This window comes from Lynx canadensis, chromosome A2, assembly GCF_007474595.2.
Source record: "Lynx canadensis isolate LIC74 chromosome A2, mLynCan4.pri.v2, whole genome shotgun sequence".
NCBI classification, from domain to species: domain Eukaryota; kingdom Metazoa; phylum Chordata; class Mammalia; order Carnivora; family Felidae; genus Lynx; species Lynx canadensis.
In genome coordinates this window covers 3,505,520-3,521,422 of record NC_044304.2, presented here as the reverse complement: position 1 = coordinate 3,521,422, position 15,903 = coordinate 3,505,520, and the positions used below count along the sequence as shown (strand labels likewise).

At 62.9% G+C, this 15,903-nt stretch overlaps 1 protein-coding gene across 1 annotated transcript in view; it reads right to left on the bottom strand.

Annotated features, from left to right (window-relative positions):
- KDM4B (lysine demethylase 4B) overlaps window positions 1-15,903 on the bottom strand; it is a 130,603-nt gene that overhangs the window by 35,671 nt on the left and 79,029 nt on the right. Inside the window, 1 exon segment of the mRNA XM_030292681.1 lies at window positions 12,823-12,960. Coding sequence (XP_030148541.1) covers window positions 12,823-12,960 — 138 coding nt within the window.

The window sequence follows — 15,903 nt, the reverse complement described above, 5'->3', positions numbered from 1 at the left end:
TGCCCTAATCAGCCAAGGCAGGGTGGCTGGGGATTGCATCAGTGCCAGGCAGGGCCATCTGGGATCCGAGGAGGAAGCGAAGGCAAGAGGCGGGAACTGGGGTGGGGGAGGCGGGGAGAGGCTCACTGTGGCACGGGGTCCCCCCCGCTGCCAGCCTCCACCAACGGTCTGTTCCCAGACAGCTGCCTGACCTGCAGGTCCCCACCCTGGACCTGCCTGCCTTGGGGTCGGCCTCCCGTCCACGCACAGGCAGCCGCGCCTCGCCCCGATCCTGGGCTCCCTGCCCCGCACTGGGCCCGGCACCCGTGGCTTCGGCCTGTGCCCTCATACCCTCCATCGGCCCGCGGGCAGCCAAGAGGCACAGTGTGGGCTGGGGCAGGGTGGACACCGCCCATTCCCGCGGGCGGAACCTGGTTCCCTGACGACGCCTCACATCGAGAGGGGCCCGACAGCCTGCCTTCCAGAGCCGGGTTGTAGCTAATTCACGCGGTACGTGCGGTGGCCCTCCCGCAACGCAGGCAAAACGCGTGCTGCGAAACGACAGCAGAGGAGAGACAGTGCCCCCCCCCCCCTCGCAAAACCAGAACCCCTCCCAGGACAGGCCTGCCCAGCCTGCCCCGACCAAGGCCAGGCTGGTGGGGACAACAGCCGCCAGCCCCGCCCCCTACCCCCGAGGGATCTCACCCAAGGAAGTGAGAAATCCAGACAGAGCCGGGCTCGACTCCAGAACTGTAAGCAGGCTAGTCAACAGTCCTGGGCAACGAGGTAGGTCCACCCGTCGGGCCAGGACACCATTTAAGTGGCAGAACCATCCTCAGGAGAGATCCGTCATCTCAAGAGTTACGCTACGCGCAATCCCAAGTACACTGAAGCCACCATCACGACCAAAAATCTTCAGAACAAGCCAAGGACGTTCGTCAAACACCTACCGGGGCCCTTTCAACCGTGGGGCCCAACGACCCGCCGACCAAGCTGCTTAGTTTCCTAAATCTCTTTATCGGGCAGGTGTGTCCCTTAAGTCGAGGGTGGGCAAACGCAGCCCCCCACCTGTGCGTGAATAAAGTTTTCCTGGCACGCGGCCGCGGCCACGGCTGTGCAGGCGCTCCGACGGCAGGGTGGGGCCGTCCCACACAGACCTTGTGGGGCCCTTTACAGAAAGCGTGCCGTCCCTTGATGTAGGGGGCAGGGCGACCTTTATAGGTAGCCTGAGGCCGAAGGACCCGCGGGGGAGCCACCACAGACTCCGTGCTATGGACGGAGTTGTGTCCCCGCCGCCCCCGCCCCAAGTTCCCGTGTTGAAGCCCCAACCCCTAACGCGACTGCCAGCAGAGACGGGGACGTCAGCAGGTAACTACAGTGAAACGGAGTCCCCTACTCCCCGCCCCGTCCTGTCCCCACCTCCTCCACGCGAGGGTCCGGCGAGAAGGCAGCCGTCCACAATCTGCCAGACGGCTCTCACCCGAGCCCAGCCCCGCTGGTCCCTGGTCTCAGACGTCCAGTCTCCCCAAGTGTGGGGAACCCGTTCCCACTGTTTATAACCTCCCCCCCGCCCCGCCCACGGTACTTCATTACAGCAGCTCGAGCTGACCAAGACGGACGTCCTCGTGAGGACTTACTGCGGTCCTGGTCTTCATACCGAGGACAGCAGGCTGCACACCCCCTTCCATCTGCTTCCGGAATCCAGCTCTCGCCGGGTGCCAGGAAGCGCCCGGAGCCTGGTGCGCACAGGCCTGGCCTCAGGCTCCGTCTTCTCTGGGCCCCCTGCCCTCCATATCTGCCGCCCGAGCTGGCCATTCACCAGGGAAACATACCCGCCAGAGCCCGAAAGGGCCTCGGAGGGCCTGGCAGGACCCGCCCCGTGCTGTCCGGGGGCTCTGAGTCCCCTCCTAGTACAGACAAACGGCAGAAAATGAGAGGCAGAGAGCCGTCGGGGCGGGTCTCTCTCCTCTCCTCTGGGGTGGTGGGCGTGCGGGTGGGGTTTTGTTCCCGAATCAGTCCCAAGGTGCCACACCTACCAGCAGAGACATCACACGAGGCCCAAGTCGCGGGAGTGGCTTCCCCAAGGGACTCCCGTCACCCCAGGGCTGGCGGCAAGCCGCCTGCCCCCTTCAGAACAGCTGACCCGGTGTGGACCTGTGCTTTACGGGCCTTTAACTTCCTAAGGCTTTAGGATGTTTAAAAAGAGAGGCACCAAGGTTCGAATCTGCAACGCAAGCCATCAGAAGAACCCAGAGCAAAAGGGTCTCAGACTCGCAGCTCAGAGAGAGCCCCGTCTCCTGCGTGCGGACTACTGTGTGCTCTGAGCTACAGGGACGAAGTGGTCAGGTGCCGCCGCACGCTGGTACCTGCCCTCAGCAGCTCTGGCTACGATGGGGCGGGGATAAAAACGCGTGAGGAGGCAGGTGCACAGAGGGCACAGCAGGGCCCCATCCACCCTCCCTGGTCGCTGGGAGCACTCACCTACTGTGCCCTCTCCTCGTCCGGCCCCTCCACATAAGCACCCTGGGGGAGGGCCAGGCCGCGATGCCTCTGCGCCCACCCGGGAACTGAGTCTCACGGACATCTCGCCAAGGTCCCCGAGAGCACCGGTGGGGGAGGGGAGAGGGTGGGGGGAGAGGAGAGAGAGAAGGCAGGAGGGCTGGGGGCAGCAGGAGCCCAGCCAGCGCCCCAGCTGGTCCCCAGACACAGTGCCCCCCAACATGGAGCCTTCTGTCCCATAAGCACAGGCCTCTGTCACCCCCAGGGGATGACTTCTGTCACAGAAGGCCGGGGATCTTGAGAGCACCAGCCAGAGGCTCAACAAGAAGCACTCTTGTCACTTCCAGATGACAAATGACAAGAGTCATGACCGTGGAGTTTAGGGGCCCCGGGCCTAATCTGAGCACCGAGCCGGGAGCAGGGAGGCTGTCACCCCAGGCTGGAAGCCTGACACATCAAACAGCCTGACGTTCCCGCGTAGGTCTCCCAGGATCTGCTGCGGGGTCCGAGGAAAATGAGAAAACAGGACAGGGAGGAGGTCTGCCGCCACTTATCAGAGCAGGGGCCACAAGCGGGGACAAACAGGCTTCTTCTCCCCAGAGCGTGACAAAATAGAAACTGGCATATCGTCAGGCTCAGCGCGGGTGGCCCTCGGGGCCCAGCAGCACTCGGCTCGGGCTGTGTGGGCCGGGGAGGACAGGGGACAGGCCCCTGGCACTCAGGGCACGTGGCGGCAGGGACTCCCAGAACCACCACCAACACGAGACCCTGATGATAACCGAGCTCTACAACCTTGACGCCGGGTCTCCCTCTCTGGGCCGTAAAGCGGAGTAAACTCAACCTTTTCACGGGAACGAACGTTAACGCCCGACACGACTTAGAGGATCTCATGACGTGGCCCTCCCGACGGCCTTCGCCAGAGCGCACAGAATGCTGCCCAGCCACGTGGGAGGGCGGGCTCAGGTCTGAGTCAGCAGGCGGCCAGCGACCCGTGGCTCCTCTGGGACTGGGCGCCACACAGGCCCCCCAACCCCCCCCCCCCCCGCTCCCCACCACCGCCAAGGACACAGCCGGCTAGGGAGCGCGCTGGAGTGTGTGCGGCCGGGTGCAGGGTCTCCTCCGCAAGCATTTTGCCAACTGTAGAGAAAGCGTCAGCCCGCAGGCCCAGAAGTACACCCCTACATCTTCCTCGGGAGGCTGGCGCCACGTCTGGGCCACAGAGACGGGGAGGGGGCAGAATGTCATTACAGCAAACCCTTCTGGGGGGAGGCCGGCCGCGCGCCGCAGGGGTGTCAGATGAGCTGACACATGCAGGGCCCCCGGCCCGGGCTGGCAGGGCAGTCGGCGCATTTCCGCTCCTGGAGCGAGACCCCCGCCTACTCCTCCCGCCCCTCCCCGCGCCGCTCATCTGGCAGGAGCCGGCCGCCCAACTGTTTCTCTGCATCTGAGTCCCACCATCCGAGGACTCACGCTTTCCCAGCCACACCGATCCCGTGCAGAATGACTGAAAGCAAGCAAACCGCTGTGCTTTTGGAAACTGCAACAATAAAAACACCAAAAGCGAGACCTTCCTCGGACGCCGTTTTTGCAAAAGGAGAGCTCTCTCCTGTGCCGACTCCACCGGCGGCCCCGCAGCCTGTCCTCAGTGACCTCAAAGCCACTGTGGCTCCTGGCCTGCGGGAGCCCCGGGGTCCGCACCCCCCTCCACCTCTAAGCCTGGGCCACGCGTTGCCGGTCTCCGTGGGCCGGGCTCCAGACGCGACCTCCCAACGCTGCTTCCGAGGGCTCCACCGGGAGCAAACACACAAAACTCGTGCGCGGAGCTCGACCGCTCCCGACGGACACGGGGCCCTGAATGCCTGCAATCGGACCGGGGACCTGCCGTGTCCAGGTTGTTTCCAATCTTCTCCATACTTAGGAATCCCCATATACTGGGGTGTCTGGGGGGCTCCGTCGGTTAAGCGTCCGACTTTAGCTCAGGTCGTGACGTCACGGCTCTTGAGTTTGAGCCCCGTGTCAGGCTCTGGGCTGACTCCGGAGCCTGGAGTCTGCTTAGGATTCTCTACCCCTCGCCTGCTCTGTCTCTGTCTCTCTCTCTCTCAAAAATAAGTAAACGCTAAAAAACCCCAGAATCGGCCCCTTAAAAAAAGAAAGAATCCCCCGCGTACTAAACTAATGGGATTACAGCGTGAGTGACCGTGAAGTTCACTTCCCTCAGCTGACTCTGCTAACGGAAACCACCTCCGTGTTTCTGGAGGACGGGATGTGATCCCACTCTTCTCGTCCGGCTCTCCTTACCCCACGTGTGCGCAAGTCCACGTTCTTTAAGAGGCGGATTCTGACTGATTTTTAATGTGTCTTTATTTTTGAGACACAGAGAGACAGAGAACGAGCAGGGGAGGGGCAGAGAAAGAGAGGAAGACACAGAATCCAAAGCGGGCTCCAGGCTCCGAGCTGTCAGCACAGAGCCCGACGCGGGGCTCGAACCCACGGACCACGAGATCACGACCTGAGCCGAAGTTGGACGCCCGACGGACGGAGCCACCCAGGCGCCCCGATGCAGATTCTGATTTAAACCAACTGCTCAGCACGCCCCTCCTGGCCCTCCCACCACAGAACGTTTTGGCTTGTCCCCAGGTAGCAGGGAGGTCACGGAAGTAAAGAGGGTCACCTGCGGGATGGACGCCCGACAACACGTGAGACCAAAGTCACCACCACACTAATACGGGAATGTCCGTTTCGCAGAGGAGGGGAAATGGGGGCTGAGGCTGCCACGGCCAGGGCACGAGGCCAGCAGGCGCCCAGGTCCTCTGAGGACCTCCCCGCTGAGCGGAAGTCGGGCGGGGGAGGGCCTGGGGGGGGGGGCACTTGGCGAAGGCTCACAGGGCTGCACGAGCTCCATTCGGACCCGAGCGTCCCGCCCCAGGCCGACAGGGCTGGTAGCCTCAGGGGAGGGCCTGCATTATGACCCCAGCTCCTCTGGCCCCCCAGCTGCCCCATTCGCTCCCAGCATCCCTGGCCCGCCTCACGCTCTGATCTGTGCTGGGCCCCCCGTGGCACGGCCGCGGCCACAGAAAAGGTGGACACGTCACGGCAGGGCCGCCAGCAATCAGAAGAACGCCGGGCACCCTTGTTGGAGGCTCCAGCGGTGGGTGGTCTGGGCCGGGGCTGCCCCAGGACACCCGGGCGGCCCTGGAAATGACCGGAGTGCGCGAGACAGTAACGAGGCCAGGCTGCCTCGGGGCCCGCCGAGTCCCGTTTGCCGCGTTTCCCCCAATTTAAATAGCACTGAGCTTTAATCGGAGGCCACCTCTTCTGAAAAATTGAACAGACATTAGAGTCCACTCGTGTGAAAGAGCCAAACGGGACAGAGAGGACGCGCTGCCGGCCTAGAGGGGAAAATTATTAAACACGGTTCGATGAAATCATCGACCCAAACAGCATGTGTGCACGGGGACCCTCGCACTTTCCCGCCACAGGAGCAGGAGCGGCACCAGCTCCCGGGCCTCCTGACGTCAGGAACTGGGGCGGAGCTTCGCCAGGGCCCGGCGGGCGGGTCAGCAGCCAACGGCCACAGACAGACCAGCGGCCCGCGCGGTCCCTGGCGCGCACGAGGACGGGCACCCTCGGAAGCAGCAAACCCCAGGTGGTGAGGCCGGGCCAGCGAGGGCCGTCTTCCGGCCGACGGCTCCCCGTCCCTGCAGAGCCGGGTGCCCGAACCCGCACGCCGCCTCCGCCCTCTGCCCTCTGCCCGGCCAGGCGAGGGCCAGGCACGCTCCTTCCAGAGCACTCGGGCTACTAGGCACTTGGGCCCACAAAGCGTTAAACGCCCACCGACGGGGGCAGAAACCCAGCCACGGAGCCCACATCTGCTCGCGATGGCTCACAGACGCCGCGGCCCCCTGTTTCTGATGTAATTACCAGCGCTGCAGCGAGAGACATAACAAACCAGTTCATTAGGAAATCCACTGGAAGCTCTCAGAAGCGCTTCATAAACAAAACAATTAGGTGCACGGCTCCCGGGGCTCCCCTCGGTCCTCGACCGGGGGCTGCTTCTCGCACGCCCCACGGCCAGCCGGGCCGGCAAGGTCGCTGGCCTTGGACCCAGCACAACGCGGCCCCGGCGAGGCCGGGGCTCCAGTGGCACACCTCCTCCCCTTTCTCTATAAAGGAAACCCCACCTGTCACTGTCCTCTCTGGGGCCCACATGGGTGACCTTGGCCCACCAGGACGGCCCGGAGAGTCTTCCTGTCTGTCTGCAGCCCGGGGCCTCCCGTCTCCCATTCCAGCGTGCTAACGCCAACAACCAACTCGGTGATACTAACAGACTGGGCGCTCAGTGCCAGGCATGCTTCCCCAGAACACTCCCACCACACTGACAAAGGCCACGGAGGACGCCATATGCGGTCGAATCCGAAACGAGACGACCGAGAGGCCTGGGGGCGTTCTCGAGCTACCGCGCGACTCTAACACCCAGAACTTCTGCACCGGGAAGACGAGAGAGTGACAGGAAGCCCCGGGGAAAGAGCGAGGGAAAAACGTATCTCACACAGCACTTTTCCGCGAGCCCCGCGCACCTGCCTGTCTGGGGCCATAAATCACAGGGGCAGCGAGGCGCAGAAGGGCAGGTGCCCGGCCCCACCTCCAGCCCGGGCGGGTCGCGGCTGCCCGATCCGGCCCTCTTCCTCACGCCCCCGCCCTCACCCCGGCCCTGCCTCCTGCCACCTCCCCTCGGGCTCCTGGATAATCGCTGCGGCAGACCGCATGCTCCCCACACAGAAGGCACCCGATCCACGCAAGGTGGGTCACGGCTGACGGTAACGCAGACAAAGGCGTCCCCGGCCGGGGCTTCAGAAGAGGCCCCTCCCCCTGTACGCAGTGCATGTGGGGGGCCGGGGGGCCCTCTCCCCTCTTCCACACTCCACAGAAGCCGCTCCCCCGCTAGATGCTTCTGGGGGGAGCCGACAGTTCCCGGGGAAGCTGAGCTCTCGGCAGGCGGGTGGCCCAGACAGCTGGCGGAAACCCAGGCTCCCGGCCGTTCAAAACGGGTTCTAAATCTCTCTCGCTCTGTTTCATCTGAAGTCAACTTGTGCACCTGCCTCGTGGGGCGGTCTGCGATGCCAGCACCACCTCAGAGGGGGAGAGAGCCCCTTGCCAGGCCTCACCCAGTGCCGCCCACCGCGGGGGCAGTCGGGGCTGCGCTCAGCTAATCCAACGTGGCGTGCGGCCCCGTGGGGCTAATTCGAGCTCAGGCCTAGAAGGGCTGGTGCGGGCGCGTTTATCTTCTCCGAGTGAAGCTGGCGCACCCCTCTGATCTCCCCCGACAGCAATCCCACTACAAAGCCTGCCCATCTGAGCACATGCCCAGGGAATTCCGTCCTTAGAAACGGAGCACAGGCCTCGGGAGGCGACTCTGCCGCCCCTGCCGAGCCCCGGACCCCAGCCAGGAGGAGGCCACCAGCCTGTAGAGACACCCTCGGGTGGGGAGGGGGTCCCTCAACAGGCGCACGCCTCCAAGCGGGGGGAGGGAGACGGGAAGGGAGCGGGTGTTCTGGGCCCGGCCCTCTTGCTGCCGTGACCTTGGCAAAGTCACTTCACCTCTCTGGTCCTCGCGAGGTCGCGAGGTTCAGAGTCACCTTGAGGCAGGGTGGTGCCATCGGTAAAGCTGGAGATGGAAACAGAAAAGAAGAGAGACAGAAGGAAAGGGGAGACAGTGCTACCTCCGAGGAGGGGTCCGGCTGAGGAAGGGCAGGGCTCAAAACAGACGCGACAAGGGCTGCGTGTGACCCGGGAAGGGTGGGGGTGGGGGTGGGGTGGGGGACAGGCCCCACACTCGCTCCGCGTGCAGGCCCCGTAGTGTCCTGGGGTCCCGGGGGCCCCCCGCCCACCTGTCACCCTCTCCCTGTAGGTGCAGCTCCCTCCGGGACCCTCAGCACAGCAGCGCTCAGGATGCTGAGTCTGGCACGTACCTCTCCCCGCTCCCCTTGTTTCGGATCTGGCAGGGGAGAGAGGAAGCTGGGGCTCGAGCGACCCAGTTGGGTGTCTAATTCCCGTTTACGAAACAAACCAAGAGAACCACCGGGAACATGACGACAAACAGCCCAACCTTTCCCCTCCAGCGGCTGCAGGGCATTTACGGAGGAAGCACCCAGGAAAGGCAAGACCACTCCCCCCCTCCCCTGGAAAGCTAGGCTTGTTTTCCCAAAAAAAAAAGAGTTGTAAAAAGAAAAAAGAAAAGAAAAGAAAAGAAAGGAAAGGAAAGGAAAGGAAGAAAGGAAGAAAGGAAGAAAGGAAGAAAAGGAAAGAAAGAAAGAAAGAAAGAAAGAAAGAAAGAAAGAAAGAAAGAAAGAGGAAGGAAGGAAGGAACACGTTGAGAGCGTACGTTTTCGAGGGACCCGAACTCCACCACGTCGAGCTAACATCTAGCAGCGTTCGGGCAACCCCCGCCCCCACCCCGCCCATCCATCCATAGAGCGGGGTTACGAATGTTTCCCTCAAAGTGCCCGGCCCCGTCCTTCCGCCTCGCCGGGGCGGGTGGAGCGGGCAGGAAGTCCCCCCAGCCCTGTCCCTGTCATCGCTGCTCCCTCCTCGGAGTCCCGGCCCTGACCCTTAGGGACTCAGCGGTCTCCGCTCGCCCTGGCCCCCCCAGCTGCGTTCTCCTTGATTACACAAAACCCTGGCCGCTCGCTGCTGGCAGTGCAGTGGGTGGGGGCCAGCCCCCTCTACCCTCCGGCCCAGAAGGAGCCCCGTCCTGCGCCCGTGAGACCGGAAGCCAGGGAAGTGAGGGGCCTCGGTGACGGGGCCGCGCGATCCACAAACCGGCAGGAGGGTGGGACACAGAGGCAGGCGGCGTCTTCCTGCCCGTCCCCCCCACAGCGCGGGCCCGGGAGGGTCCCGGCAGCCCTCGCGGCTCTCCTCCTGGAGGCCGATGGGTGGGAAACGTTAGCGCCGGCCAAGCGGCTCAGGAAGGAAGACCACGGAGGACGGCAGACACCGAAACACCACGTCGACTCGAAGCTGGACCTTGGCCGCGAGGCCCGGGGGAGCTCCCTCCTAGAGCTCTCTGGCAAGAGGCTGCAAAGCCTGGGCTTCCTCTGGGGTTTTCCCGCCCGGAGGAACCTGGGAGCCCGTCTGGCCCGCGGGGGCCGACCAGCACCCGAGGCCTGGGCCTCCTGCTCTGCCACAGGAGGTCCGGTCAGTGACGCTCTTCCGGAGGGCATCTCCCCGGCCCATCCAGAAGCTCTCGAGGCAGCCGCCGCGGTGCTGGGTGTGGAGCTCAGGGTGGGGAGGCCAGCCTGCTTGAGAGGGGAGCCCCTCTGACGCCAGAGACCCTGGGGGCTGGGAAAGGGCGCAGGAGGCAACGGGTCAGCCCTGACCGGCAGGAGCCGGCGCTGGCAGGAAAGGCTAGGGCCCGCCCGCACCATCGATCCTCGAGACCAGGGACAGCTCACTCCTCTTCAACGACCGGGAGGCGACGGCCTTCAGTTCTGCAGGCCAGGTGGTCTCGGTCACAACTGCCCAACTCCGCCGTCACAGACGGAAGCAGCCAGAGACAGCGTGTCAACGAATGGGCGTGGCTGGGTGCCAATAAAACTTTATTTATAAACCGGAAATCTGGGTTTCATCGAACTGGTGTGCTGTATATTCTTCTTGTGACTTTTTTGGGGTTTGTTGTTTTTTTTTTTTTTTTTTTTGCACGACTCTCTAGAAAAATGTAAAAACCGTTCTCAGGTTGCAGACCACGCAAAAACAGCCTGCCAAATTTGGCCTGTGGGCCCGGGTTTGCAGACCCCTCTTCTAGAAGGAGAAAGCACATGAATTCCTGACACTGACAGAGGCCAGCCAAGCCCGAGAGCTGGAGGGAGCCTGGGAGAAGAGGAACAACCTGAGAACCGAGTGAAAAGTCTCTAAAATCTGGAAAATGGGAACGCTTCTCCCTGGGGTCTGAGGAAGGTGTTGGAAGGAACTGGCCCAAGCCGAGATGGGGGTGGGCAGCTCAGGCCGGCAGGGAGAAGCCCTGGCTGAGGAAAATCGTGCTAGAACCCTCCCCCAGCCCCACGCTCCATTCCCTAAAGTGCGGCCAAGGACATAGCAGGTCCCCGAGAACCATCTGACCCGAACAACCTCCCTGCCCCTCCCAGGTCCTGCCTCGGACGTGCCTCGGCGGTCATCCGTACGGCCAGCCACCTCTCCTGCCTGGACTGGACTCTTTACGGGGCCGCGAGGCTTGCAGGAGGCCGAAACTGCCGCCCCCGTCCCCTGGCCGGGAGCTGACGTCCCGGACCGCAGGGCCTGCCGCGCCACGGCCAACGGCCGCTCCCGGCGGAACCCCCCCACCCCGCCGCCTTCCCGCCACAGGACCGGGCAGCTGGGGTGGCCCCGCGAGGGAGCCCGGCACGGGGCCCGGCCGCCCGCCCGAACCCCGGCTTGCGCGGAGCACCGCGCTCCACTTGTTCGGTAATTTCACGCTACGCCGCCCGGCAATGTAAGCGTGGAGGCCCAATCTAAGACGGCACTTCCCAAATGTCACTTGTTTGTGAACGCACGGCTGAACCCAAGATTGCTTTTAATATCCGGGCAGTCCCTGCCGGCCCCACTGCGGCTTCGGCCCTGACAGCACCTCCAGGACAAGCCTGCGATCTCGTCCAGACCTTACGACTCAGTCGCGGCTCACGCCGCGGCAGGGGCTCTGCGCACGGGCCCCTGGATTTCTCCGAGCTTCCTCTCACCACCCACAGCGGCCTGCGGTCGTCCACGCAGAACCACACCCCCACCCGGGATGTTCGATGGCTCCTTTACACGTCTCCTCTTTGAGCGAAGCCAGTGTCTCTGCCAGAGACACCCTCCCCCGCCGCTAAAAATCCTGACACTTAAACCCCCAGAGCGCCTCTCCAGCCTCCTTCCAACAAAGCCCGCGTCCTTTTCTAAACCGCACTCTAACAGCGGAGCCAGAGACACGGGTGGTGAGAAGAATAAAGGTTAGCCAGTTCGTCGAGGCCCGAGCTGCCCGCCAGAAACAGAACGCCAGCCACCTGTGCGATCTTCGTGTGTCTGGTCTCCACGGTCAAACGGTAAAAAGGAACAGGTGACGTTCACTTTAACATTTCGTTTCACCCAATCTACCTAAAAACACAGCCTACATAAGCAGCACTACCAAGTACTTGGGCAACATTTCACGCCCCTTATTACGCAGAACCTCGGACAGCGTGCGTGTTACACTCTCAGCTCGCGGCCACGACACCCACACGCAGCCAGCCGCCACGCACTCATCACCACCGGGTCCCCACTTCTGGATCTGGTGGGAAACGCACCGTCTGCCCTGGTCCCGGGCCCTGACTCGGAAGCAGCCAAAAGCAATTCCTCGGGGGAGCCCCCAGCCTCCCACTTGGGAGCCTGGCGGGAGGCACCCCATTTTCACGCCGCATTGGCCTCGCCGGAGGGGGCTCTCCTGTGCCGGGTGCCCCCAGCACTAGGGAGCCATGAGTAACCGGGTCCGTCTGCAGTGGGCAGAGGCCTGAGGGGCCAAAACCCTGGGCCAAAGCCTGAGCCCAGCCTGACGGGAAGACTGCCATCTTGTGCTGAGGCCGGGACAGGGGCCTCGGGCCTCAGTGGCAGTCCTGGGAAGAAGGCCCTTGGTCCAAGCAGCCGTGCGCCCACCACTAGCCCCTCCTTGCTGCCTCCTAGGCTCCAACCCCTCACTAACTAGGGGTCTGGACTAGGGGTCTGGGACGTGTACATCCTGTCGCCAGGCCCCCAGGGCCGTCTCAGGCTCCAGAGGGAGCCAAGGGAGCGAGTGGAGGGAGGGAGGCAGGTAGACACGAGCCCACCTGTGCCCAGCAGCTCCCAGGAACCTGCCACCCTTCGAGCTGTCAATGAAAACCACACAGACGGGTACGTGTGGAGCCAAGGGCATTTGGGAACAAGAACTCAGTTCAGATGTCAAATCTGTCGGCCAGTAACCGTCCCTCTTACAACAGAGCAGGAAATTCCCGGGAGGAGAATCAGAGCAGTGTTCCTGTCCCCCGGTGACCTCCATGCACAGCCCAGACCACCAGGAAGTCCTCGGGCCCAGACAGTAAAGTCTGCCAGGAGGGAAAGCCCTCGGCCACAGGTCCCAGGCTCCAGGCAGACACCCGCCCACCTGCCCCCTGCCGCCTCCCTGTCCGTTCCAGGCGAGGAACGTGCTGGGGAGGAGTTCCCGGGGGATCCCGGAAACAGACCTGGATGGAGAGGCCAGGCCCCCGCCGAGTAGAAACAGAGGCTGCAGGGGCCCCGGTCCGAGGGGGCAGGCTGAGGGGGGCCGACCGCCACGGGGGCCCTGTCGCGGGGCCTGCGGGCACTTACCTGAGTGGCCACCTTGCCATAATCGATCCACCGCAGGGTGGCGAAGTTCGTAGATTCCGCGCAGTTGAACCCGTGATTGAACCCGGCGTGGTAGCCGTAGGGGAACGTGATCATGAACTCCCCGGCCTCCTGCGTGATCTGAGGGGGGAAAGGGACCGGTGAGTGGGGAGCCAGCAGCTGAGGGGCGAGGCCAAGTCAGGAATGGCATTCGCTGCTCGGCTCACCTACCAGAAGCAACGCTGGCCCAGGCCAGGCTGGTGGCCAAGGCCACCAGGAGCCACCGCCAAGTACAGCAGGGGCACGTGGGATCAAGACTTCCCAGCGAGCGCCAGGGAGCCCCGACGTCGGGAGCGAGTGGAGGTCTGCCCGGGGGAGGGTAGCCCCACTGCACGGGCCCCAGCCGATCTCCCACACGGTTTATACAGCAGGCATGGCCGTGGCCAGGAGGAGAGCTCTGCCGTGGCCCGCCGCGCACCGGAGCCCAGGGTGGCGTACCCCAAGGTGACAGGCGCTCTGTTTTTTGCGGGGCGGACGCCTGGGGGGCTCAGTCGGTTGAGTGTCCGACTCTCGGTTTCAGCTCAGGTCATGATCTCAAGGTCCGCGGGATCGAGCCCCGTGCTGGGCTCTGTGCTGACAGCGTGGAGCCTGCCTGGGATTCTTCCTCCCTCCCTCTCTCTCTGCCCCTCCCCCACTAGCACTCTCTCTCAAAATAAATAAAGAGTCTTAAAAAAAAAAAAGACACCCTCTAGACACACGGGGCTATTCAATGCTATGCCTCTGGGCGCTCTCGGCTGCAGGGAGGGAAGGGGTCTCCTGGTCTGGAGGTAGGTGGCCGTGTCCCGTCTGCCGTCCACGTTCTGATACAGCATCGGGGGCTGGTGAGGATGTGGAGACAGCATTGGCCGCAGCCGCAGAACCCTTCGGGCACAGGACAGGGCGTGCTCAAAGTACAGGGTCTTTCTAGCCCTTGTGAGGAAAAAACATCCAGCTGCATGCATAAAAACATTCCTGGAAAATGACCCGAGCCTTCTGGCCGTCATAAGACAGGGTCCGTCCCTCATATCCCGGGAGGTGGCTCCTTCCCAGTGAGAAACATGTTATATAACACGTTATAAGCTGTAAGGACACAACGTCGAGGTCGGAACTCTGTCACATGAGCTGACGTTTCTAGACTATTCAAATGGTCTGATCCGATCTCTCAAACAGACCCCAAACCAAGGAGCTGGGTGTGAGTGATGGGGGAGAGGGCCCACAATGAGCCCAGACAGGCTTCTGGAACCTCCACTCTCAGGCCTGGAGGAAAGAGGTGGGGGCTGCAGCCGCACCCCTGGCCCCACTCCGTGAGCACTATTCTCTCTCACTGTCCCGGAACACAACAGGCGGGGCTGGTGGCCCAATCCACGGATGTGGAAACCGAGGCTGGCGGCGAGGGAGTGACAATGTAGAGTCCGAGTGGTTACAGGTCGTCTGGAGTTCTGAGTAACCAGCGCCCCACACAGGAACGGACCACACCGGGCAGCCCCCTGCCGCCCGCGATCCCCAACCTGGGAGATGTGCCTCTGTTACCGGGGGGTACGTCTCTTTCTAGGGTTTCATTCAACGGCCTCGCTCGGACTGCGCTCCTGTGTCTGATTCTGTCCTCGGTGCGTCTTCGGGGCCCTCGGACCCCTCCCGGTCCCCAAGGGTATTCCGTCGTGTGGCCGCGTCGCTGTCTGCTCATCGGCTCCCCTTGCTGGGCTGTTTCTGGTGCAGGGCTCTGGCGAGTACGGCTGCAGGGGGCGCTGTGCTCCAGGCTGCGCACACGGACGGACGGACGGACAGACGTGTGCTTGTGTTCCTGCGGGGTCTCCGGGGGGCAGGAGGTGGAGGTTCCCAGGCAGCTGCCCGGCGGGTTTTCTGCAGCGGCCGCCCGTTCTGCGTCCCTGCTGCTGGTGGTGGGAGTGTGGATTTTCGCCGCGCCTGCGGGTGGGCCGCAGCATCTCCCGGCTTCGGTCGCCTCTCCCCGAGGTGGACGGGTGCGTCTGTCCCCTTCTGCAAAGTGTCTCCTTCTGCCCCCACTTACCCGGCTGTTCATCTTTCTACTGTGGCTTTGGAGGAGTGCTCAAGCTTGCTAATCTTTATTTATTCCTCCAGAGAGATGAATAGTAAAACTTGCTGGATTCGTTTAAGTAGCCCATAAGAAGTCGAACCCTGAGGGGGTGGGGGCAGGCGGGAGATGGGGGGCGGGAGACTTCCAGAAGCCAACCACAGCGTCAAAAATCAATCAAAGCCGACACAGCCTGGAGAAAAGCCAGTCCTTAAGAACACGAAGATATTTTTCTTTTCAAGTAATGAATTGCACCAATCAAGGGAAGTCAGTGTGCATTAAGTTATATTTTTAAATTCCTGTCCAAGTGACAGGCGTGTGGGGGATGGAGCGCACACACGGCGGGAGACGGGGGCGGAGAGAGAACACCCAGGGTCCCCAGGGCCCCAGCAACCCCCGTCCACAGCAAGGATTCTCTGGGCTGGCTCCTGTCACAGGATCGCATGAAACGGGTTGCAAATAAAATCATAATGTAGAATTTTTTTTTTTCTTTTAGAATGTGATTACTGATTTCCTTATCATTTTTGAGCTGACCTTGGACGGCACCATCCCCCTCTTCCTCCAAGCGTCCTCGCCTGCTCTCCTCCCTCCCTCCGGCAGGAGGCATGGGGCCTGGCACAGGCTGGGAGCCCCATGGTGGGGGGGGGGGCGCTCACTGCAGGGTCCCTGGGAGGCGGGGCTCTGGGAGCCCGGTGCGGGCAGGTGCCTCGGGCAGACTTTAGAGCCCGCTCTCCCTGCCGACCCCTCCACGGACCAAGGCCCAGAACAGATGCGCTCCGCGAGGATGGCAAGGAAATTATGTTCCTGTCACCCAACTCTACATCCTGGTGGCTTCATCTCGAGCCCGCAGTGTCTGTCCTCCATGTCACAGCCGTCAACGTTATCCCGACGATAAATTAGAAGGCACTTGGGATGATGGATGCAAGCCGTGAAGGGAATGCCAGCCCCAGACGCCAGTCATGGAGAAAGCCTGAATTCAGCTGCTTCCTCGAGCT